This window comes from Misgurnus anguillicaudatus, chromosome 1 (genome assembly GCF_027580225.2).
Source record: "Misgurnus anguillicaudatus chromosome 1, ASM2758022v2, whole genome shotgun sequence".
Classification (NCBI taxonomy): Eukaryota; Metazoa; Chordata; class Actinopteri; order Cypriniformes; family Cobitidae; genus Misgurnus; species Misgurnus anguillicaudatus.
The window spans coordinates 22365382-22390000 of NC_073337.2; the positions used below are offsets into that span (position 1 = coordinate 22365382).

General features: G+C 38.3%; 2 protein-coding genes across 4 annotated transcripts in view; both read left to right on the top strand.

Annotated features, from left to right (window-relative positions):
- Positions 1–231: 231 nt before the first annotated feature.
- Positions 232–18186, top strand: tmpoa (thymopoietin a). 3 transcript variants are annotated; one of them, XM_055190518.2, is made up of 16 exons: positions 232–531; positions 6706–6823; positions 8922–9071; positions 9152–9294; positions 10550–10651; positions 12487–12555; positions 12630–12688; positions 12725–12767; positions 13097–13165; positions 13258–13392; positions 13753–13845; positions 13998–14057; positions 16478–16708; positions 16799–16924; positions 17157–17260; positions 17360–18186. In XM_055190518.2, the coding sequence occupies exons 1-16, from the start codon at positions 295–297 to the stop codon at positions 17697–17699; spliced, it is 2079 nt and encodes a 692-aa protein (XP_055046493.2). In that variant the 5' UTR covers positions 232–294; the 3' UTR covers positions 17700–18186. The 3 variants fall into 3 exon arrangements, with proteins under 3 accessions (XP_055046493.2, XP_055046492.2, XP_055046494.2); XM_055190517.2 differs by having other exon boundaries at positions 12630–12767; XM_055190519.2 differs by lacking the exons at positions 10550–10651; positions 12487–12555; positions 12630–12688; ... (5 more) ...; positions 16478–16708; positions 16799–16924.
- Positions 18187–21123: 2937 nt separating this feature from the next.
- The window catches only part of slc25a3a (solute carrier family 25 member 3a), a 10727-nt gene continuing 7231 nt past the window's right edge, over positions 21124–24619 (top strand). Inside the window, exons 1-4 of the mRNA XM_055190524.2 lie at positions 21124–21540; positions 21637–21782; positions 24178–24305; positions 24486–24619. The exon at positions 24486–24619 is cut by the window's right edge and continues 46 nt beyond it. Coding sequence (XP_055046499.2) covers positions 21659–21782; positions 24178–24305; positions 24486–24619 — 386 coding nt within the window. The 5' untranslated portion in view covers positions 21124–21540; positions 21637–21658. The remainder of the gene's footprint in view (positions 21541–21636; positions 21783–24177; positions 24306–24485) is intronic.

The following is a 24619-nucleotide window of genomic DNA, read 5'->3' on the forward strand; positions in this document are numbered from 1 at the left end:
TTGTATTTTATACCTTTTTCAATAGCCTCTATTAAAGTCATTTTTTCCTCATAATAGTTAATACCTTAAATAAAATAAAATGCACATGTAGTAAGTAGTCTCAAGTCTTGGTCAGCCCGTTTTATATATCAGCCTCGAGTTTAAATTTTCCGAATCTACCAATCAGAGCGCTCCTTTTTGCGGCACCCATCCAATAGGGGTCTCTCTTGTATGTTGGTCCCCGATCACATAAAAGAAATCAGTTTCAGCCAACGATAGAGTCCTGCGCGAGACAACAGTGCTGCTGTGATAGACATGTCGGAGTTTCTGGAAGATCCCTCTGTGCTCACTAAAGAGAGGCTAAAAAGTGCACTCCAGGCCCATAATGTGGCTCTGCCAAACGGTGACCAGAGGAAGGACGTGTACGTGCAGCTGTACCTGAAGTATCTGACCGCGCAAAACAAAAAGAGCAGCGGCTCTCAGGATGTCTTCTCCAGCGACGAGGAGCTCCCTCCAGCTCCGGTGGTCTCCAACAAGAGCCGCTCCGGGAGGGTGAGTTGCTTCTGATCGCGGGCTTTTCTTTCGTGCGTGCTCGTGGCTTGCTTGTACAATTAACCGGATGTTCAGAATTAGTTTTATCAATGCTTGCAGGGTCACTTTCATAGGTATAACGTTATCTATGGGTCACATTAACGAGGTCGCAGAACTTTAGGCACAACGGTGGCGGGAAATTTTTTGTATTACATGTTTTCAGCAGACGCTTAATTTTTTAATTTCAAGTGATTCATTGGTACAAGATTGTGACAAGTCCTGCACACGAGTGAAAATTGTATTAAGGTCAAAGCGAATTAATGTCATCATGCTGTGCTCATGCAGACGTATCAATAAAAACAAACCGGCATGTTACAAATGGCCGACAGTTTCCAACTTATTGATGCATTGATTTAAGGTTCACGTGCATGTAGTTTTTATATCCGTGGAAAACACAAATGTATGACTTTTCACGTTTAGGAAATCTCGTTCTACTGTGTCAGATGTATTACACGTGTTTTAGGTGTTGGTTCAGAGGAAACGTCAAGTCTCCCAAGTTAACACATTATTACACAATCTGGTGTGGAAGTGTGTAGGCCTTTACAATGTATACTTTAGTATTTGTGGGAACAAACTCCTAACCTTTGCGTTGTTTAAGCAATACTCTATCTACCGAGCTATATACAGTGTTCCAACGGGTCATGGAATTTCTGGAATATCGTGGAATTTTAAAAGGTCTATTCTAGTCATAAAATAATATCAGGGATTTAGTTTGTTGCTTTACTTTTTAGTTTCCATTTATCAAAATGTAACCTGCTTATTAAGTTGTGACGTAAGGAATCTTCGTGACACTTTATTTATTTCGGCTACATTTTTAAACTCTTGGCATCCTGGACATAGACCATGGAAATTCAGCTTTTTAGTCAGGGAAAAGTCAGGGAATTTGACTTGGATTGGGAACCATGTCTGTAGGGTTGTTTCGCTGGTTCTTTCTGTCATCTGTAACTTTGAAACCAAAAACACCCGCCATAGCACTAGTTAAGTCGGATTGGACAACAAAGAGAAAATGTAAAGGATCCTGGTCACAGACAAACTTGCATTAATCCGTGTATAATTCGTTTTTCCAATTGTATTATTTGTTTCCAAAACCAAAAAAAAACTACAAGCACGACACATTCACATTTCATTTTGCCAGGATGCCAGTGATATTCCTGTGGCTCGGATACGATTCTTGCTGCGTGTGATAAAAAATATGGTAGTCGATAATCTACACAATAGATTTATAGATGTGGTCATGAAAGAGTTTTCATAACTATAAACTTTCTAAAAAGTGCTTAAAAAGAAAATGAAATGTGTGTGCTAAAGCACGATTTATAGTTTTGACGTACAGTTGTGTTCAAAATTATTCAACCCCAACTGAAATTGATTGTTTTGGCCGGTTTGACATTGATTTTGATCATTCAGTCATCCTGCTTACAATTACATCAAAGAGGCATGTGTAGGTCAGACAAATATAACATAACATTTATAATGAAATAACCACAAATGTCTTTTCTGTGCTCACATCATTATCAGTTTTATTCAACCCCCAAGTGACATTCAATCTTAGTACTTAGTACAACATCCTTTTACAGTTAAATCAGCTTTTAAACGTGAAGCATAGCTTGACACAAGTGTCTTGCAGTGATCTACGGGTATCTTCGCCCATTCATCATGGGCAAAAGCCTCCAGTTCAGTCACATTCTTAGGCTTGCGCACTGCAACTGCTTTCTTTAAGTCCCACCAGAGGTTCTCAATCGGATTTAAGTCTGGTGACTGCGATGGCCACTTCAAAATGTTCCAGCCTTTTTTCTGCAACCATGCTCTAGTGGATTTGGAGGTATGCTTGGGATCCTTGTCCTGTTGAAAGGTCCAACGTCTCCCAAGCCTCAGGTTTGTGACGGGCTGCAACACATTGTCATCCAATATCTCCTGTTACTGAAGAGAATTCATGGTACCTTGCACACGCTGAAGTTTCCCTGTACCTGCAGAAGCAAAACAGCCCCAAAGCATGATTGACCCCCCACCATGCTTCAAAGTAGGCAAGGTGTTCTTTTCTTCATAGGCCTTGTTTTTCCTCCTCCAAACATAGTGTTGATCCATGGGCCCAAACAGTTCTAATTTTCCACAGAACACTATCCCAAAACTTCTGTGGTTTGTCCACATGACTTTTGGCATACTGCAGTCGACTCTTCTTATTCTTTGGAGACAGCAAGGGGGTGCGCCTGGGAGTTCTGGCATGGAGGCCTTCAGTACGCAGGGTGCGCCGTATTGTCTGAGCAGAAACTTCAGTACCCACATCTGACAAATCTTTTCTCAGTTCCTCAGCAGTCACACGGGGACTTTTTTCCACTCTACGCTTCAGATAGCGCACAGCAGTCGCAGTTAGCATTTTTTTTCTGCCACGACCAGGAAGCGTTTCAACAGTGCCCTTTGCCTTGAATTTGCGAACGATGCTTCCTATGGTGTCTCTTGGTATGTTTAACATCTTTGCAATCTTTTTATAGCCATTGCCCTTCCTGTGAAGATTAATCACCTCTTCTCTTGTCTTCATGGACCATTCTTTTGACTTCACCAAGTTTGTAACCACACCAGTAAATGTTTAGAAGGAGTTGAGTATCACAGTCATTTTAAAGCTGCCTAATTGGTGCTTATTAGGCTTTATTGCTGTTCCCTGACATCCACAGGTGTTTTCAATACCTGATTGAAAACACTTCAATGAACCTCTGTTCTTCAGAGTGGTAGTTCTTTAAGGGGTGGAATAATTGTGTCAATGAAGAATTCACAAAAGAAACATTTACTACTATATTACAAAACCAATTTATGTCATTTTAGTTGCATATGGTTCTTTAAGAAGTCATTGTAGGATTTCATTCTGAATACAATTACAAATGTACACTAAATTTCCTAAAACCCTTAACAGCATTGGGGGGTTGAATAATTTTGAACACAACTGTAGGTTCTATGCCGTAGCTATGTGTAGGCAATGCGTAGCCTGCAGTGCACCTCTGCAAAATTGTCATAGATATGTACACTAAGTGTCGCCTTGGTTACGGCAGTTCATTGGAACGAATGCGTCAAATAGAGCCGCCATCTTGAAACAGGGAAGCCCTGCATCAGTGTCATTGTAGGCAATGGTGTAACAGAAAAAAAATCACCATAAATCATCATAATTTCGATTTTCTACATTTTCTTTTGGTTCGTTGCAACAATCAGACATGTATTTAGCATTGAGTCCAGAAAAAAGTTAAAGTTTTGGTATTATGAAAATCTACTTTTTCTAACTATTATGCATAGTGCTAGTAGGCCTAACATCCATACGCAGCGCAGAAGTCCGGCATCGTCCATGAATTCTAAGGAAGCAGGGAGCAGCGTTACCTAGCTACTACTTCCTATGACAAGACCCTCTGTTCCAAGATGGCGTGGGTTAGAACATCAAGGCGACATTTAGTGGATACATCTATGCAAAATTGTAACAACGCATACGTTCTACGCGGACTGCAAGCGTTGTGATTGGTCCGCTAGAACCCCTCCCGTCAGGTCTTCATACGGATTTCCGCTAACGAGAGGGGTCAAGTTGAGGAGTGATAAACTCGAGCTGCAATAAAAATCGCAGTCCATTTATCTCCATCACAGCAAATCTTTTCAAATCATACACAGCAAACTGCTGCTGATGCTTCTTTGGAGGGTTTACTGGCCAAGCGCCACCGCCTTTGGCTCTTTTACTGCTACTGTGGGTTACACACGTGAATACTGCCTACTAGTGGTCTGCATGTGTAAGTGCACATCAACGCGGAAGTATATATGAAAACCGCCACATATAGCCTATGGCATGCACAACTATTATGAACTCTTTTTCCATTTTTAATTTGAGCACCAAAATGAAATTGAAAAAAAGAGTTTTGGATTCAATTGGAAAAACGAATGATACACGGGTTTGCATACTTGTCGTTTTTCTATACCTGTCATAACTGGTCTTATTATAGCAGGTGATCTTATGAGCAAAAAATGTTACTCGCTTTATTACCTTTTAAGTTTTTTCCACAGTTTTGATCGGGTATATGGGCGTGTGTACGTTTGTTGCCATTATTAACAAACTGTCTACTGTAAATACAAGTCACTTTCGGTTAATACAGTTTGTTTACCCAACCTGATGATCTCAACATACTTCTCAAAAAAACCACACATAGCTACACAGAGTCCTTTTATGTTTATATAGAAATGTGTGATGTTCAATCTGACAGGCACTTCTTTGTACTCTACTGTACTACAAAGTCTGTAAAAGAGGCGGTAGCGCAGCCTGTTGCGAAATCTTTCTAGATGGGCGTTCCCATCATGTCACTACACTCTTTAACTGCAGTGTAAAAAAACAAATCAGTGCTCTTGTTTTTCAAACCTGACATACTTCTGTATTTATAAACACATTGCATGAATGAATGATCAGAAAGTTAGCGGTTGTTGCCCCCCACCCCTTCTGCAAGACTGTAAGTTGTAAAATAATTTCATAAGACCATATGGCTGTTTTCATAGTGGGTTTGGTCCCTTTATTGAGGAAATACTTTCTTGTGGAGAGGAATTTGTGCTTTGGCTGCCAGATGTGACGTGTGCTTTTGTTCCTCTTTGAAGTCTTAAACTGTGTCTCAGATAGTTAAGTTTATTGTACAAAAATGTGGCACGCATCACAACTATTGGATTGCTGCACATGCCGTAGTTCAGTTTGATGTGTAATTTGGCGTGACCATTGATTGGATGTTGAACTCAAACTTGGATACTATTGGTTTGCAATTGTGTGCCTCAGTAAAAAAGTGTAGTGTTGGTTGTGATGCAAAAGCCACAATACGGCAAAATGTGGGTTACTAAGATTATCGCCTCATTATCATACATTTTAAAGACAGCAGCCATAGAGCTGTGAGCACCAACGGCGTGCTGCTTGGTTTAATGTAAACCCACATGCTTTGGCTTGGGTCTCCAATCCTTTCTCATACTCTTGTGCAAAGTCTGCGATTTGCAGACGTTTTATGAGCATGAGACAGGGAAAAAGGTTTTTTCTCTTTCCTGTTGGAATGCTGTGATTATGAAACACTTTTTTTGAGAAGGCAGCGTTCCAGATCGGCCCCTGTGAAGGCCCCTGCAATGAAACTCATGCAAGGAATGGCTAATACTAAAATGCGGTTACCTTCTGTCTGTCCTGTCCCTCATAACACATTCTCCACTTCACCGTCTGCACCATTTCCTTCGATCACATGGTTGGAATTGTGGATTAAGGCAGGAATGTGGTTGGATTTGCATCATTCGTGTGCCTCCCCACTCCACAAAAGTTCACGTTTGCATTCTTGCAACCTCCAGGCCTAATAGTACCATCATCATTTGCACTTTAAGGAGCACTACTTTTCATATTATTCAATCTACTTAAAAATTTTGAAGGTTCTTGTTGTGGGTCATGTGTATAGCACACCTATCTGTGTTTGTGTGTATATACTTAAACGGTGTTGACCCAGATGAACATTTGCCTCTAAAGTTACATCTCTAGTCTAAATTTCATGCAAGTGATCTTGAACTAAACTCCACCCGGTTGCCTCTGAGCTGTTTTTTAGGCATCTTGTTCAGGTGTCTATTTAAGAAGTTTGCTGTTAGGCATGTTTCGACACCTGTCACTTTAACAAGTTCCCATCATCTTCATAAGTTGAAGTACCGGTCTATAGTACACGCATTTATTAGAAAATGCATGTAACTCCTAAAGTAATCAATATTAACCACTAGGGCTGCACGATAAATTGCATGTAATTGTCATGGGCATCTTGTCAGTAAAGCAGACTTTTTGATTAGAGGTAAAACACCATCACCTGCTTTCAGATGGAGCGGCATTTACTACACAAAGCCGTAGTTCACTGACAATCGGGACAATTTCGCATTAATTATCGCGGACGTATCGCCTGCGATATGGCCCAACTTGTCAGTGAACTACGGCTTTGTGTAGTAAATGCCGCTTCATCTGAAAGCAGGTGATGGTGATTTACTAATAATCAAAAAGTCTGCTTTACTGATGAGATGCGCATGAGTATTGCATGTGATTTATCGCACAGCCCTATTACCACACATATTCTTTTCATGCTACTGTAAATTGTTGTAATGATAATATATGTCTCTTCTTTACAGAAAGCCACTAGGAAAACAGACAGAGTTCGACCAGAGGAAATCCATGTGAACGAATTGACCGACGAGGGTTTAAAAGACCTGTTATTGAAGTACGGGGTGAATGCTGGACCCATTGTTGGTAAGAGCTTTTGAGATAAAAATGCTAATTACTGAGATAAATACGGTAGTGATGTGCCAACATTTTGGCCGATTATGGCATTATGTTTTTGTTTTTTGCCAAAAAGAATAAATATCTGAAAATAAATGGCACTTCAATCTTTCAGGCTTTCAATCTTTGCCAAATGTTTTAATGTAATGATGACTTTAAAGGAATAGTCTACTCATTTTCAATATTAAAATGTGTTATTATCTTAACTAAGAATTGTTGATACATCCCTCTATCATCTGTGTGCGTGCACGTAAGTGCTGGAGCGCGCTGCGACGCTTTGATAGCATTTAGCTTAGCCCCATTCATTCAATGGTACCATTTAGATATAAAGTTAAAAGTGACCAAACACATCAACGTTTTTCCTATTTAAGACGAGTAGTTATACGAGCAAGTTTGGTGGAATAAAATAAAACGTAGCGCTTTTCTAAGCGGATTTAAAAGAGGAACTATATTTTATGGCGTAATAGCACTTTTGGGAGTACTTCGACTCGCCTGAAAAGTTCGCTCCCCTTCTCACTCTCATAATGGGAGAGGGAGGGTGTTACTGCGCCGAGTCGAAGTACTCCCAAAAGTGCTATTACGCCATAAAATATAGTTCCTTTTTTAAATCCCCTTAGAAAAGCGCTACGTTTTATTTTGTACCACCAAACTTGCTCGTATAACTACTCGTCTTAAATAGGAAAAACGTTGATGTGTTTGGTCACTTTATCTCTAAATGGTACCATTGAAGGAATGGGGCTAAGCTAAATGCTATCGAAGCGTCGCAGCGCGCTCCAGTGCTTACGTGAACGTACACAGATGATAGAGGGATGTATCAACAGTTCTTAGTTAAGGTAATAACATATTTTAATATTGAAAATGAGTAGACTATTCCTTTAATTTCTAGCCCTATGGCCTTTCTGCCCTTTGTCGGAGATGATAGTATTTCACTAATAAAATTGTTCATTAACATGATCACTGCACGATCAAATTTGTAGCGTCTTAAGTCCTTTACACAGTGAATACGGAAAATGCGTCCGTGATTTGTCCGGTTGTCGTTTGATCTGTCCCGGATCTGTTCAATTCATGCATTCACACACATGCCGTAAAGACACGTGACGTATTTATAGTCCTGCATTTGGTAGGTCTTTTCTGCAGCATCTGAAGTTTACTTATCCATAATTTCTCTTTCGAGAAACTACGCGCATGCACGTTTGCTTATGATAAGATTGTGATGCACGGAAAGTTACAAGCTGCCTGATCTCTGCTTCAGTCCAGTTTGTAGATTTTTCTGGGCGTGAAGTTAATCTGCATTTAAACCCAATGTTCACACAGGACGCGTTCCGTAAATGTTACGGCAATGCTACTAGGTCTCCTTTATGGAAATGATCCCAAAACATTGGGGGGGTGTTTGTTCACACAGAAGGCCAAATTTACAAAAAAAATTGGGATCAAAGTGCTGTGTGAATGGGTTTTATTAACTCTGTGTCATCCATTGTCTGCAACACATTTCTTCCCTTTCAGCCATTTGCTTTTTTATTAAAGAATATCTTAAACCTCCTAAAAGTCCTCCTCCCTACTCCTAACATTCGATCTCTTTTAAAGCTTTAGATGCTTTGTAAATAACTTTTATCTTTACTAGAATCTTCTCTTTTATCCTAAAAGGAAACGCCTACATTTTTCAATAGGAATTTTCATGAATGCGGGCCTTATGTAATCCATGTCAGGATGTAGAATATTTGAAGGTTTACCTTCCCAAATGAAATCTTGTCTTATCACACGGTATTCATTATCTGAAACAGTCCTCATTGTCTTGCAGTGGTTATCAGTAAACCAGCAGTTTAACCAGGCATGTGGCTTTGCATGTTTTTCTAACTTTGGCCTGAATAGTTTCCAATGCCCTTAAATGGAAGTCGAAAGTATGTTAGACTTCTCTCTCTGTTTGTTGTGAATAGAGCGGGTCAGATTTAATCTCTTGTTTTCATTCATTAATTTTTTTTAGATAAATACCATATATGAAATAGCAGGATGTTTGTCATGCTCGGTCCAATTTTGCTTGTTTGACCCGACCAACATTTTCTCACATCAGCATCCACTCGGAAGGTCTATGAGAAGAGGCTTCAAAAGTTGTTGGATCATGGACCCCCAGAAGCTGTGACCCCTCCTTCAGAAGCATCACAGACAGATGGCAGCCAGAACGGTAACACGGATTCAGAACAGTACAGTGACAAAGAAGAAGGTAATGGATGAACTGGTCACTTTATGTCACCTGTGTCTTGCATAGTTGGATGTTTAAATGCCGTTTTGATCATTTGACAGAAATAGTAGCACAGGCTCCGATGCTTGTGCTGGATCCTGATCCAGAAGAGGTGGTTGAACCCATCCCAGTCGTGGAGAAACCAATCAGGAGTAGAGGGAAAACGCCAGTGACCACCAGAACACGCAGTGGGCAACACAACAAGGTGAGGAAGAAGTTCCTAAATGTTTTCCTGGATGTATATCTATATCCATTATTAATCAAACACATCCCGTTTACCTGAAACATAGGAAATGACCCCCAGGGTTCCTACGGGTCCTTGAAATCCTTGAAAGTTTGTGAATCTGGGGGGAAAAATTCAAGGCCCTGGGAAGTTTTTGAAAATATACATACATAGATACAGGTCATTGAAAGTGCTTGAATCTATTTTATGCAAGTTTAAAATAAAAATCCATAGGATTCCCTGTGTAGTGTAGGATAATATCATAAAAACGCTAGACTTTTTAAGAACACGTGCTAAACTGTTTGCTTTAAATGCTTGTATCTTCTGTATGTGAATGTTGATTCATACCAAAATGCTTTTTTTTGTGTTTGACACATGAAAACCTCCAGGGTTACGTATGTAACTGTTGTTCCCTGAGAAGGGGATGAGACGCTGCATCTCCTTTGCCATACTTTCTGCGTCCCTGTAACGCCATCTTTGGCAATATTACAGATAGCGAAATACTTCCTGGCTCCTGCATCACCCTGTCTTTGTCATTAAGCCTCACCATTGGTTGAATTTGATATACACATTCAGACTCACTTACCCCTGGAGGCGTCACCGCAGTGACGCAGCGCGAGTTCCCTCGAAAGGAAACTGTAACAATGTATCTTAAAAGGTAACACGATGTAACCTTGCTTTAACTTGAAATGGGTCCCCACATTTATTCCTTGAATTTGAGGGTATTGGCCCTGGAAAGTCCTTGTAAGGTCCTGGAATTTGAAGTTAACTAAGGTGTGGGAACCCTGGACCCCATTATGGATGACAGATTTTCAACAAGCAGGATGGTCTTATAACCCTTATACAATGTTTACCTTATTTTTTCCCTGTCATACTGTACCTTTTCATTTTTGTGTAGGACTCTGTATTTAAATGTCTTAAAATTAACCTTTTCATTCAGGTCACATATAAACATCTAGCAGCGATTAATTGTAATAAATGGGCCACTTTTCTGTGAAAAGATTTGTTTGCTCTCATTGTGCTTCTGTCAAGCCCAATTCTCTGAAAAAATAGCCTTTTTCAACAAGCTGCTCACACCTGCGCATATTCCCACATGACCTGTTTGGCACACAACAGCACCGCCTGCTGTTAAATACGGAAGTGATCTCATTGGACACGAATGACGTGACCGCATTTTGTTCTGATCAGATCAGATGTCCTTTCCTTTGCCTGCTAGAAGTCCTGTGTTGTTGTATAGGAGGATAAGCAAGAGGACGATTGGCCGGTCTTGAACATTAAGAGAAAGTTGAAGACATCATCTCTGAGTCTGGATCAGACTGTTCCCGCCAGTGACGACACCGTAACTCAATCCGTCACTATGTTATTTCTATACATCACCTGGTTTCTGTGTTTGGTCACTATGGTGATAAAAAATCATTTGGGATCTGCACAAGGTGTGTTTGGGTTCGCACGGTTTGGTTGAACTCATTTGTTTTACAAATTCGCTAAGGCTGTCTGTTGCCTGTGATGTCTTTTGTTACGTAACAGAGTTACTTGTTAGCAACACACATTTTCGGAAGAATACAGTGGTTTGTGGTTAAGATTGCGTTAGCAAATTTAACAAACGTTTAGAAAAAAATGGTCAATGTGTGTCCTCCAGCTGTCACTGTTATAAATGGATGATTCACCCAAAAATGCAAATTTTGTCATTATTTGCTCATCCTGGTGTTACAAACATGAACCAATTTCTTTGTTATGCTGAACACAAAAGAAGATTTTTCTGATGAAGCAGGAAACTGAAGCACCATTGACTTCCTTAGTAGGAAAAATACTCAAAAAAAGCTCAAAAACGGTTTTGTTACAAACATTGCTCAAAATATCTTCCTTTGTGTTCAGCTGAACAAACACATTTATACAGGTTCGTAGCACATGTAGGTTAGTAAATGATGCAGAAATTTCATTTTTGGTTAAACTTTTCCTTTAAAAAGGTCCTTATATGTACCAATGTGTGTACATTTGGTACCAATATGTTCCTTGAAAATACTAATGGGAGATTCTCACGAAATTAGACTTATGAGGTGTCATGAAACATTTTGTAAATGCAAAGTAAGAGTATCAAAATAAGAAGCGTACAGGTACAAACATTTCTTCATGTACTATTTTGCACATGATTTTAAATGACATCATACAAACCAATTTTGTTGTTTTTTCCACATTTAAGGGAAACATTTTCATTACCGTAATGTGTCCATGACTGGATTTGGGGTCATTGACATGGAAATATTTATAATTAAAAAATCTAAAAAATAAAAAGCTTCAGTGCATGTTATACTATAAACATTTACAGTAAAGAAACCAATTTTCTCATCCTCCGCAACAATTTTAAATCATTGTTTAAGCTCTCAAGGAACTAACATTTTCAAAAAAGAAATAGTTGAAAGGGACATAATTGACTGTGACACTCAAGATCGCAACCAGGTAAGCAGTTCTTATTTTTCTCCAGATAAAAGTTGAAATTTTGTTTGTCATAGTACCTAGACAACTTTTTAGTTCTCATTACCGAAACATAAGTTTGTAAATGCATATATTTAATGTAATTTCATGTTGCGGTATTGATCATTTTTGATAATGATAATCTAAAAAATGTAAATAATTCTATGGGAAATATTTTTTAAATCCTCTAAAAATAATGAGTATAATAAGTTCAGACCTTAATCTTATATGTGCAAAAGGGCTTTTTAAACATTCTGATGCTGGACACCTTCTAAGTCTGGATTTCGTGAGAATCACCATAATGTTGTGCTGCTCGATTATGGGCAAACTCATAATCACGGTTATTATTATTGCTGCTATTTTTATTTATTAGATTTGGGGGGATTATTTAACACAACTTTGCGTTTGTTTAACCTTTTTATAGCGGTGGTGTCTTCGAAGTGCCTTACAAACACATCAGTCCAGTAGCAAGCAATTTATATTTTAATCTCACAATAATCGTTTTCCCTCGATTATCTGGTTTTTGTCATTGTTTGAATCAGAAAATTATTTATTGCACAACCCTACTAATATGAACTCTTTGAACACCAGTGACAGCTGGGGTACATGTATTGACTTTTTTTATGGTGAATGGGAATTTTCAAAACATTAGCATAAGAAGCTCAGTATGTAAGGTTGTGTATGTGTTTGTGGTGGTTTCAGGAAAACTCTGAGGTCTCATCTTCAGAGTTTTTTACTGATGCCCAGGACAGGAGAAGGACGGGACCTGTGGTAGGTGTCTTGAGAAACCATTGTAATAATGTAACCACATTATTAGCCTGCTCTCAAGAACCTGTTTATTATAGACTACAGGAAAGGAATCCGGGCTTTTGTTCGCAGACAAAACATCAAAGCTCTTTTCCAAGTCCGAATCTCAGAAACGACGCAGTGCACCAGTTCGGTCATTTCGCCCTGATATGAATGAAGTACCATCAAATGTCAAGGTGTTGATTTACTGTACCACCTTAAAAATTAAGGCTGGGTGGGATGACTGTATATACAGTGTGATTTTGCATATTGATCTTTACTTGTCCAATCAGAATATAGAGATTAAACTACATGATCATCATATCACTATCAGATTAAAAGTATCTTCTTGAACCATGAATAGTCATGACTACATGTTTAACAAATAAATATATCACAAAGAATATTTTATATTATAGGAATGATGTATTTAAATACATAATGTTATGGTCATACCTCCCATCCTTATTTTGGAATAATTTTGATAATGTCAAAGTGTGAGATTATAAATCATACATCTCTTTAGGATTTCTCTGATACCCCCATAGTTAAGGGTGTATCTATTCCTTTGGTGCGGATAAAAGCCAACACTTTGGTAGGTACAGACAAGAAGCCTTGCGCACAAATTTCTTTCAGGTCATATTTGGCTTGCTTTGTGTCTTTGTAACTTATAGTTTCATATTAAAGGCGGTCTCAAAGGAACCGAAACCTTCAAAGCACTCCTCTATCTCCGAGTTCGACTGGTCAGAATCACCCAAACGTCACAGCTCTCCTTTCCAGTCAGCTGTGTCGAATTTGCAAATGGACACTCCCATTGATAAGGTGCCACACCTCCGTACACCCGTGATGGGTTTTTATTTATAGTTTACATCTGGTATTAATATGCGTTTTGGTAGATCGGATCACAGATGGACGATGCTAAATACACGTGTAATCTGGGTTTAAAACTGTTTGAGCTCGTCCACTTTCAATCGCATTCAGAGATTGTCGAAACGCATTTGACCAGATTGCTTTTGTGGTGTATATGCGCATGTGGTCCTCACGTTAATGTGTCTCTCCTCCACTTGTGATCAGATCAGCCAGGTATAAACGGCCTCGTAGGCAAGCAGAAATATTTATATATATGAATAAAAGATGCTGGATGTTGAACAGCTTGAGAAACCAAGTCTTGTTTTTCTTTAGTTTGATGAGAATTCCACTGACATCACTTCCCCTCCAATTAGACCGTCCAATCGTGAGCCGCTTGTTTCCCTGATCAATACTGCCTGTGTTGAGGTGATCACTACATCCACTTTCTTTAATCATTTGGAGATATTTAAAATAATTCAGTTATTTGGCCACCGTTTCTTTGTCCGGATGTTTAGTACATGCATCAGCCTCAGAGGTGGCATGAAGAATCTTAATTTTAAAAAACTTTGTTGACTCAGGTGGATGACCACGGTGTGAAGGATATACTGAGCTGTAAATATACAAGCCGCTCTCCTGTGGTATGTTTGACGCCAGGCTTTTCTTATCTACGGGTTCTTAAAGTAGAAAACTGGAGCACTTTTATTTGCTTTGAACCGTAAAATAACAAAATCCCAGAAATATGACTTGTGAAGGGCACAGATGCAAAACCCTCTAAGTACATCTGACATGTTTTTCTTGTAAATGAATTTTTTTTTATCAGGCTATTGTGTTTTGGTTCAGTAGTTTCGCTTTAATGGCATTGGCAAGTGGCAAATAGTGCAGGCAAAAATCTCTACTTTTCAAAGTCTCCAGTCACTCGCCACTGTCCTGTCTGAATAAAGGTAAAAGGCTTAAAATTTGGTTGATATCCTATTATAAACCTGCTTTAACTAGGTAAAAGGCTCTCGCACCCTTCGTTCAGTTTTTCCCACCGTGCACTTAAAGGGACACTCCACTTTTTTTGAAAATATACTTATTTTCCAGCTCTCCTAGAGTTAAACATTGATTTTTACCGTTTTTTAATCCATTCAGCTGATCTACGGGTCTCCCCTTTTAGCATAGCTTAGCATAATCCATTGAATCTGATTAGACCATTAGCATTGCGCTAAAAAATAACCAAAGATTTTTGATATTTTTCCTATTTAAACAAGACACACTATGCAGTTATTTTACCTTAATATAGCAGCTTCAAAGTTATTTCGGTGGTAACAAAGTCATAGTAGGGCGAATCATCCTCCTGTTGAAGCTCGGGGAGGACGCCGCTAGCAAAACCAGCAATGCAAGCTTGAGAGAACCGCCCCTGACAAATCTCGCGAGAATCACGACTTGCTTTACGGCAACAACGTCACACAAGTTGGGCTTGTTCGACTTTGTGCGGCGCCGCAAGAACCGACCGCCGGACGACGCCAAAGTAGCGCGAGAATGATCTGAGACGGCTCTTTGACGTCATCGGGCTGTCGGCTCGCGCAGCGCCGCACGAAGCCGAACAAGCATATAACAACAACTGCGCACGAATTTGAGACGTGAGGCTAAACGATTTAAAAGTTAAGAAAGCGCGTTCGGAAGAGAGTAGGAAAAGAGAATTTGACCGCGTTAGGAACCGGACAAGAGTCCCACTCGGTCAGGCTTTTACTCGTTAGCGTGAGCTAAAAGACAGCACTGGAGGGATGCTGATCTGGCGATCTTGTTGATGGACTCGTAAGTAAATCTCTTATTTGTAAACTTGTTTGCGGTTGTATGTTGTTGCACTTGCTTGTAGTATGTCATGCGATTATCATGACAACAGTTGTCAATATCTCACATAATTGTCCGGACATAAATAAGCCTAGAGGTTGTAAATAGTGTAAACATGCAAAATTTGCAAACTATTATGATAAATAGCAATAATCATGTATAGTGACATTATTACAAACAATGTTATGAAATAATGCAACTTACACAATTAACTTTGTCATGGCATTTTGTAATGTTTCTATACAATAAAAGAACACAAATGAAATGATACAGTAGACATAGACTATAGACTGTTTACTTGTGATTTAGCTGCAATCATGTAAAAATGTTATAAGACAGCAAACGCGGTACTTTATTATTATATGCACTCTACACTTAGAATAAACTTCTTATTATCCTATTACCATCATCTGTAGTTTAGTAGACTATGCAGTAGCCTAATATTTGTATGAAATTGTGAAACATTACCTGATCATTATCTGAGTTGTACTAGAGTGGGATATATAGGGAAATTACGACAGTTGCAAGTATTCTCCAGCAACTCTAGGGGTCGCTGTTTGACAAAAACGCCGAAAATGCATAGAGCGGCTTTAAAACTTGACTTTTCTGTAGTTACATCATGTACTAAGTTTGACGGAAAATTAAAAGTTGCGATTTTCTAGGGCGATATGGCTAGGAACTATATTCTCATGCTGGCATAATAATTAAGGACTTTGCTGCCGTAACATGGCTGCAGGAGGCGCAGTGATATTACACAGCAGCTGAAAGTAGTCCCTTTGGTAACTTTCAATACTACGTAATATCATTGCGCCTCCCGCAGCCATGTTACGGCAGCAAAGTTCTTGATTATTATGCCAGAATGAGAGTATAGTTTATAGCCATATCGCCTTAGAAAATTGCAACTTTTAATTTTCAAAAAAATGTAGTGTCCCTTTAAAGGACTTTGCTAAAAAAACATTGATGTGTTTAACTGGTTCTGCCAACAAAGTGGCTTTTCTAAATGGCCTGAGTCCGGGATTAAGCATATTTGAAGCGAATGTATTTGATGAACATATAATACGTGGCGAGAGCATTCGGCTAATACCGTCCTTTCATTTTTGACACAGGTTGAAAAGCGTTTGGTGGCTTTTGCATCTTAACTCTTCATACTTTTTTTTTCTTTTTTTTGAAAAATTAATTGGTTTACAGGTGTGGGAACTAATTAGACTGTGTCTGTTCTCTGAAGGCTTTATCTCGAGAAGCCAAATCTTTCACCCCATCCAAGCTCTCAAAAAACATCAACCCTCATTTAAGTCAAAACCAACTTTCCAAACCCTTGACTGAGTCACTGCGTCGTTTTTCATCACCTTATGAGGACAAGAGAGAAGATTTCCTATCCTCCCCTTCTTTTAGGGAGTCTGCATCCTGTATGGCTTCAGGAGACTCTTTACTCGCCGTCTCTGTTAACCTTTCACAGGTTCACAAGTTGATCTTTTGTTTTTTGTTTTTAAAGAAATTTTCCAACAAGTTTTTAAGAAATGTAACAACATATACTCCGCTTCACCAGGAAAGCTGTGTCTCACCAGAGACCCAGCCCAAGACAAAGCAGTCCAAAATTACCCCTTTCCTCTCCCCAGTCACTCCTCTCCGAGGGTTTGATAGCATCCAGGCGGAAGCAAAGCAAGCTGCAATGGTAATACAACAAAGCAATAAAAATTTCAGGATGCACAGGTGTATAAAGGAATGAGGGACGTCCACGTGTGATGGGTGGTGTAGGGATTTACAAAGATGTCCACCTAAACCTGTATCACTTTGGTTATCTGTGGTGTTGTACAACTTTCTTAAAGTGAAACATGGATCTTCAGACGTTCGGCTTTAATGGCGTTATGTCCAAGAGTTAATCTCATCTCTTTCTTTGTACACAGGTGGAAAAGGTATCAGCAATTGATCACACCCCGAGGACGGTCGAGAAAGATGTTCTTAAAGAAATCTTTCCCAGTGAAAACCTCAACACACCAACTGGAATCAGGTATGGAGGAATGATGTTTAAAAACTATTTATAATGTGCAAGAATGTGTATTATGTTTGGGAATTGAAACTATTTAATCCTCTAAATCTGCTTTCTTAGTGCAACCTGTCGGCGACCAATCAGAGGAGCAGCCGGCCGGCCCTTCGACAATTCGTGGTTGAACGAATCTCGCCTCCGCTATACCGGGTTGAGTGAAACCAGCACATCTTACACCGAGACCCGATCTGTTTCACAGGTGGCTGCCGTCCCGCTACCTGCTTCCAAACCTGTGGCGCCCTCTGCTGTGAAGAGCAGAGCACGACGTGGCCTACCAGTATGGGTTCAGCTCTTACTGCTCAGTGCAGTTGCCGGATTCCTTTTCTTCGTGTATCAGACCATGGAAACTAATGAGAGTGGACTTTTCAGGCAAAGTGGAGCTGACGATAGCACCAGCAAATGAAAATCAACCATTTTTCATTTCTATCTACCTAAGCAAACCTCCTTTGTTGATTCAACAGCCATCAAATTTATGGACATGTAACTATTCTCTTTGTAGATTTGCATAACATTTCACAGCTGTTGAGTCACATGCTCTGTTTGTACCTTTTTTCCAACTTGTTTAGAGGAAGGACACATTGGTTTTAAAGGGACAGGAGCCTCTATTCCCACCTTTTTGTGTGTGTGTGTGTGTGTGTGTGTGTGTGTATGTTGGTTTCATTCGTACTTTATTTGACGGATTACTGACGGTGCTGTCCTTGAGGAGATGAGTTGGCTATTTACATCTATTTTTTGTTTGTAAACAATATTTAGTGACTACCTGTGACATTGCATTTATTTTCACATGTAGCTCTTAAAGGTGCCGTATTCATCTTAACATTGATGCCTCTTCTAGTATTTATGTGTCTGTTAAAATACAAATATTTTCAATAAAATGTATTTGCAAGGTATTCTGAAAGATAACTGAATCATTTGATTTCAGTTATTAATTGTAATGTTACTTTAAGGGTTTTTTTTTTTTTTTTTCGGGTGATCTTAGACAGAAATGCACTATATAATAATTTACATAAGTATCTTATCAGTGGTGTATAAAGACCTTACGTAATGAACCGTTATGTTTTTATTACTTTAGAATGAGACCTCTTTCTCTACATAAGGGGTCCACTTATATGGAGGTTGCCATTTTGTGCCGCTATGTTTTTACAGTAGCTCTAAATGAAGAACGTTTCGTCACTATGGGTGTTTGTTTGAAAGCAGAGGGTCTGTTCTTTCATTTTGTATATTTATATATTTTAGAAGATTTTTTTTCTGGAAGGCCTTTTGTAAAAATCACAAAAAAATTTGCCTGGCAACTTTTCGAAAAATGGCTGGCGGGGAATAGGTTAAATAGTAATAGGGACATTTATTGACTTAATCCATTTTTATTATTTTAAAAGTTTTTGGTTTGTCTATGAAGAAAAAATTAACTAGATCCTTAAACTTTATATATATTTTTTAAACAAACATAATAAATTAATAAACTTAAAATTAATAAATTTACAAATTAACAACATAATGGCAAATATTTAAAGTTTATAATTAAATTACATTTTAAATGGGGCTGTGCAAAAATACCGATACAGCTAACTATCGTGATACTTTTTCCGCAAGTGTATCAATATTTCAATCTCTGCTATCGATATTTAAACAATTAATAATCCCTCTGTGTGCGTCAAACGACCTCCTCCGCCGCTGCTGTAGTTGTCACTGTCCAGTTGTCTGTCATATACGGCAAATGTCTCAGAAGTTAGCAGGAGTGAAAATTAGCAGAAAATTTTAAAACACCTGCAGCTTTTGTGTGGACGCACTTTGGCTTTAAAAAAAAGTAAAGAAACAGCTCTATTTTTTACATTTTTAATAAAAAAAGAAAAAGCAACGTATTGTATCGTACCCAGCTCTAATTTTAAATTAAATTAACCTAATAGTATTTTAAAGGTGCCATGTGCAAATTTTAGGAGGATCTTAGACAGAAATGCACTATAATATACATAAGTATATTATCAGTGGTTTATAAAGACCTTACGTAAAGAACCGTTATGTTTTATTACCTTAGAATGAGACATTTTTATCTACAGAATGGGTCCCCTTATGTGGAAGTCACCATTTTGTGTCGCCATGTTTTTACAGTAGCTCTAAACGAAGCATGTTTCGTCACTACTGACAGTTCAGGTTAAAGTCCTAACCCTAATTGGGTGATGAAAGTGCCAATTTAATTCTCGCAATGTTTTTGGAATGTGCGCAAAGGATTGTGGGTGATTTGAAGGCACGAAGGATAAACTTCATGCATCCTTCAAAAGTGGCCGAATGAAGGGCACAAAACAGAGGCTGCCTTCGGATTGAGATGTTTTTAATGCGTGATGACGTGGCAGCCAGGATATGTAGCCGTCCCAATTCAGGGTCTGGATCCTCTTAAGGCCGCAGACTTTGAAGGCAAGGCATGATATTTTGAGGCGGCAGCGAACCGAAATGAGATGGTCTAGCCCACGGGGGGCTTTGCGTCACTTGCTGTTCCCGCTCACTACGCTTGTTAGCGGGACACAACAGATTTTTAAAAATAAAAATGGTGGCAGATATTTTTTTTTATTTTGTTTTAGAGAATATAACACATTGATGCAGATTAAACTATACAACAGAAGGTAAAGTTCACCAACCTTAGAAATATACGAAAGTAAAATGCAACACACACACTATTGCAGCAATAGTATTAATTCACGTCACTAAAACATCATTCATAATAGTAAAACAGTCACAAGGACCTTTAATTTGCAAAATGACACTTTTATTTAAGTTTTGAAAGTTTATTTCAAAATACCCAGACGTCATGGGCGTGCGTTGAATCTTGGAATAGCCAAGGCTGTGAAGAATACGTCTATGATCCTTGGTTTCAGGGGGGAAAAGGCCACATTTGAAGGCTTGTATGTGAAGGAGCCTTCGAATTGGGACAGCCTTCGTCGTGGCCCGGTGATGTCATTTACCTTCAAATCAAATATGGCCTTGGAAGGCCGCAGCCCCTGAATTTGAATCCACCCAAACTCTCAGACGAAAAGATGTTTGTCCTGTGGAGGCTACCGTAGCTCTATGTGATTGGAAAGGGAGGGGTGAGCTGTTTACAGAGCAGTTGGTTGCACCACTAGATGCCCCTAAAATCTACACACTGCACCTTTAACTCTTTCCCCGCCATTGACGAGTTATCTCGTCAATTAAGAGAAAACATTTGCATAAAAACGTGTTCCTGATGAATTTTTATGTTAATCTGCAATACCACGATTATCCACTAGATGCGAACTTACCAAATTAGTAAAAAAAAACTAGCCAAAACGTTATTTACTAATTTTAAACTATGTATGTTTTGATAATCATTCTGAATCTGATCTCTAATTAAATTCCTTTACATAAACGCAATTATTTTAGGTTTTTGTTAAACATTTGTATTTTTAAAGAAAAATACCCATATTTAGGGTTTAAAAGCAGAGAAAAAATATATATTTTTCCTATTGTTTGTTTGAAAGCAGAGGGTCTGTTCTTTCATTTAATATATTTGTATATTTATATATTTTAGAAGAATTTTTTTTCTGAAAAACCTTTTGTAAAAATCACAAAAAATTCTGGCGGGCAACATTTCAAAAAAGGGCTGGCGGGGAATAAGTTAAATAGGGTCGTTTATTGACTCAATAAATTTTTTTATTTTATTTTTAAGTTTTTGGTTTGTTTTTATGAAGAAAAAATGAAATAGATCCTTCAACTCAATTTATATTTATTTAATTTTTTTTGCACAAACTTGTGGTCCTGTTTTTGGTATTGTTTTAAGGATAAGAGAATGGGTTTATAGCAGCATTTTTAGATACTGCTCTCCAGAGAGACTGGAAATTCTGACCTCAATTTGATCTTGTATAGGTAAGGAGGATATAACAGCTCAAGTCCATTTACTCCGGTCCAAGAATAGACCGAGTTTAATCTCCTTACGCCATCCACTGTTGTAATAAAATGGGCTCATGTGTGCATCAATGGTGTGACATTTGTAACTAAAATTTAGTTGAGCATTCAACCCTAAATCATTGAGCTGTGTACTCCAACATTAAGCATTTTATAAAACCATCATGCTTTTTTCAAATGGGTTGATAAGTTGGGTTTGACAGCAGTACAGCTTGATGCGTACTCTCAATATATTGACGTCACATCGGGTCAGAATGAATTAGTTTGAGGTCACCTGATGTCTCAGACTACTCACCTGCTACTGACTGCACCCTGCAGGCAACAACTAACAAGTAAGTGCATCATTTCTATAATTGTGCATTAAAATGGTTACTTTTGTATTGTGTAATATCATAAGGATTTTAATTCTCACTTGTGTGCTTTTGTAGGAAGTTTTCTTCATTGGTAAGAATGTACCCGACAACCCTAACACAGCTGGCACGGTCGAGTCCTTTCCACACTCCCCTGTTCTCCATTAAACCTGTGGAAACTCAGAAAAAGGACGGTAGGAAACTTGCTGCCGCTGCTTATAACGGTAAGACGTTTTACACCTCTGAACTGGACAGAAATTGCATAATGAAAATCTGATATATTGTATAAGTTTTATTGAGTCCCCGTAGCTCAATTGGTAGTGCATTATGTAAAGGTCATAGGTTTTACACGTCTGTCTAATAGACTTTGTATTGTCATTATTGCCTGATGTTCATTCCTAGGGGCTATGCAATGAACAAGGGTGACACCTGTTGCTCTTTGATGATAAAATAATAGACCGGACTGGGCCTTTTGAGTGACTATAGTAGTACAGACAGAATAGCATGCCAAAAAAAGTCAAGGCTCCTACACTGAAGTTAAAGGTGCATTGTGTAACCTTTAGAAGGATTGCTGGACAGAAATGCCATATAATATACATTACTATATTATCAGTGGTGTATAAAGACCTTACATAATGAACTGTATTGCTCTTATTACCTTAGAATGAGCTGTTTTATCTACATACACCGCGGGTGCCCATACATGGAAGTCGCCATCATGTTTCCACAACAGATCTAAATGGACAAACAGCTCTACAGAGAGCATTTTGTCACTATGTTGTCTCAGACGATGACATGTTTGTCCTATGGCAGCTATTGTAGCTTCAATATGTGTTTCGAAAGGTAGGGTGAGCTGGGGACTAAGGCGTGGGTTGCAATTCACAATCTCACCACTAGATGCCGCAAATAATCTACACAGTGCACCTTTAACTTGGCAAAAAATATAAAATTACCTAAATAAACGTTTGTCATTGATGTTAGGGCTGTCACGGTTATGAAATTTGGCTGGCGGTTAATTGTCTAAGAAATTGTTATGATTAATTGCCTGTTTTAGAGCTTTGATGATTAATTGTCTGTTTTATTGCTTTGACATTTAATTCTCATACATTTTTTTCTTTGTTTATGAAATAATTTTCACACGTGATTATTTAAATTAAATATTTTGCAATGTTTCCCTGGCAGTAAATATTAATACACATAACAGGTATTTAAAAGTAATCTAATAGTGTCTCGTTTATACAGGTGCTGCAGCTCCCCCTTGTGTTTTTAAAGAGATGTGCAATCATTGCGGTGATCTGAAATCATAGCGATTGTTTGACTTCATTGCGTTGATTTCAAATCACGCAATGATTGCACATCTCTTACGATTTGTAATCATTGTGACACCCTAATTGATGTATGTAAAATGTATGCCTTGTAAAATCCATTAAGCTCTGTGGATTAGGTAAAGACACTGCCAGAGGTCACCTAAAGTTATACACTGACTGACTTTGAACTCCATCTGATCTTCTTGACTTGGAAGATCATTAAATTGGTGTAAACTAATTAAGATGACATTTATTAGCCTTTTTGACTAACATGCACTGATTAAAGGAATATTCCATTTTCTTAAAAGAAAAATCCAGATAATTTACTCACCACCATGTCATCCAAAATGTTGATGTCTTTCATTGTTCAGTCGAGAAGAAATTATGTTTTTTGAGGAAAACATTCCAGGATTTTTCTCATTTTAATGGACTTTAATAGAGCCCAACATTTAATACTTAACTCAACACGTAACAGTTTTTTTCAACGGAGTTTCAAAGGTCTATAAACGATCCCAAACGAGGCATAAGGGGCTTATCTAGGGAAACGATTGTCATTTTTGACAAGAAAAATAAAAAATATGCTCTTTTAAACCACAACTTTTTGTCTAGGTCCGGTCCAGCGCGACCTAACGTAAATGCGTAGTGAAGTAGGGAGCTCACGTGTTACATATATAAAACGCACATTTGCGGACCATTGTAAACAATAAACTGACACAAAGACATTAATTAGTATCAGTAGACATACAACAACGTCGGAATGGTCCTCTTTCAACACATTTGTAAACACTGGGGCGGAGTTTCACTTTCGTCCTCTGTGACCTCTTGACGTCATGACGTATTGCGTGGGGTCACGCTGGCGCATCACAACCGGATCTATACGAGAAGTTGTGGTTTAAAAGTTAATATTTTTTATTTTTCTTGTCAAAAATTAAAATCGTTTTTCTAGATAAGACCCATATGCCTCGTTTGGGATCGTTTATATTACTTTGAAAATAAGTTGAAAAAAACTGTTAAGTGTTGAGTTAAGTATTAAATGTGGGCTCTATTAAAGTCCATTAAAATGAGAAAAATCCTGCAATGTTTTCCTCAAAAAACATAATTTCTTCTCGACTGAACAAAGAAAGACATCAACATTTTGGATGACATGCTGGTGAGTAAATTATCTGGATTTTTCTTTTAAGAAAATGGAATATTCCTTTAAGTCTTGTTAAGTTAGCTAGTTAAGTGAAGAAAATAGTGTATTGTGTATAATGCACAAAATTGTTCTTTGTGAGTTTGATCATGAAAATTGTGATTGGTTTTCTTTCCTCAGATGCAGATGTGAGCTGTGAATATGGGTCAAATAAATATTACGCCCTCTGCGGTTTTGGTGGAGTTTTGAGCTGTGGACTCACACACACAGCAGTTGTGCCCCTCGACCTCATTAAATGTCGCATCCAGGTAGAGCTTCTCTGTTTCACATGCATTATATAACATAAGTAATGTTTCTTATGATAATTTATTAGCACTGATATATATATTAATAATTACAATAATGTTTCAATTGCAAAACAAATATGTGTTTAAACTAAACTAATGTTTATATGGACGCATTGAACAACAGATAAATCTGTCTTCCAGGTTGACCCAGTCAAGTACAAGTCAATTTTTAATGGCTTCTCTGTCACTTTGAGAGAAGATGGTGTCAGGGGCCTGGGCAGAGGATGGGCCCCTACATTCATTGGTTATTCAATGCAAGGCCTTTGCAAGTTCGG

Bases quoted from the DNA above. Each gene is read 5' to 3' on its own strand.
- tmpoa (XM_055190517.2), top strand. From the start codon at position 295: ATGTCGGAGTTTCTGGAAGATCCCTCTGTGCTCACTAAAGAGAGGCTA. The intron at 13,393-13,752 runs GTGCCACACCTC...GTTTTTCTTTAG, and splicing joins TGGACACTCCCATTGATAAG to TTTGATGAGAATTCCACTGA. The intron at 13,846-13,997 runs GTGATCACTACA...TTGTTGACTCAG, and splicing joins TCAATACTGCCTGTGTTGAG to GTGGATGACCACGGTGTGAA.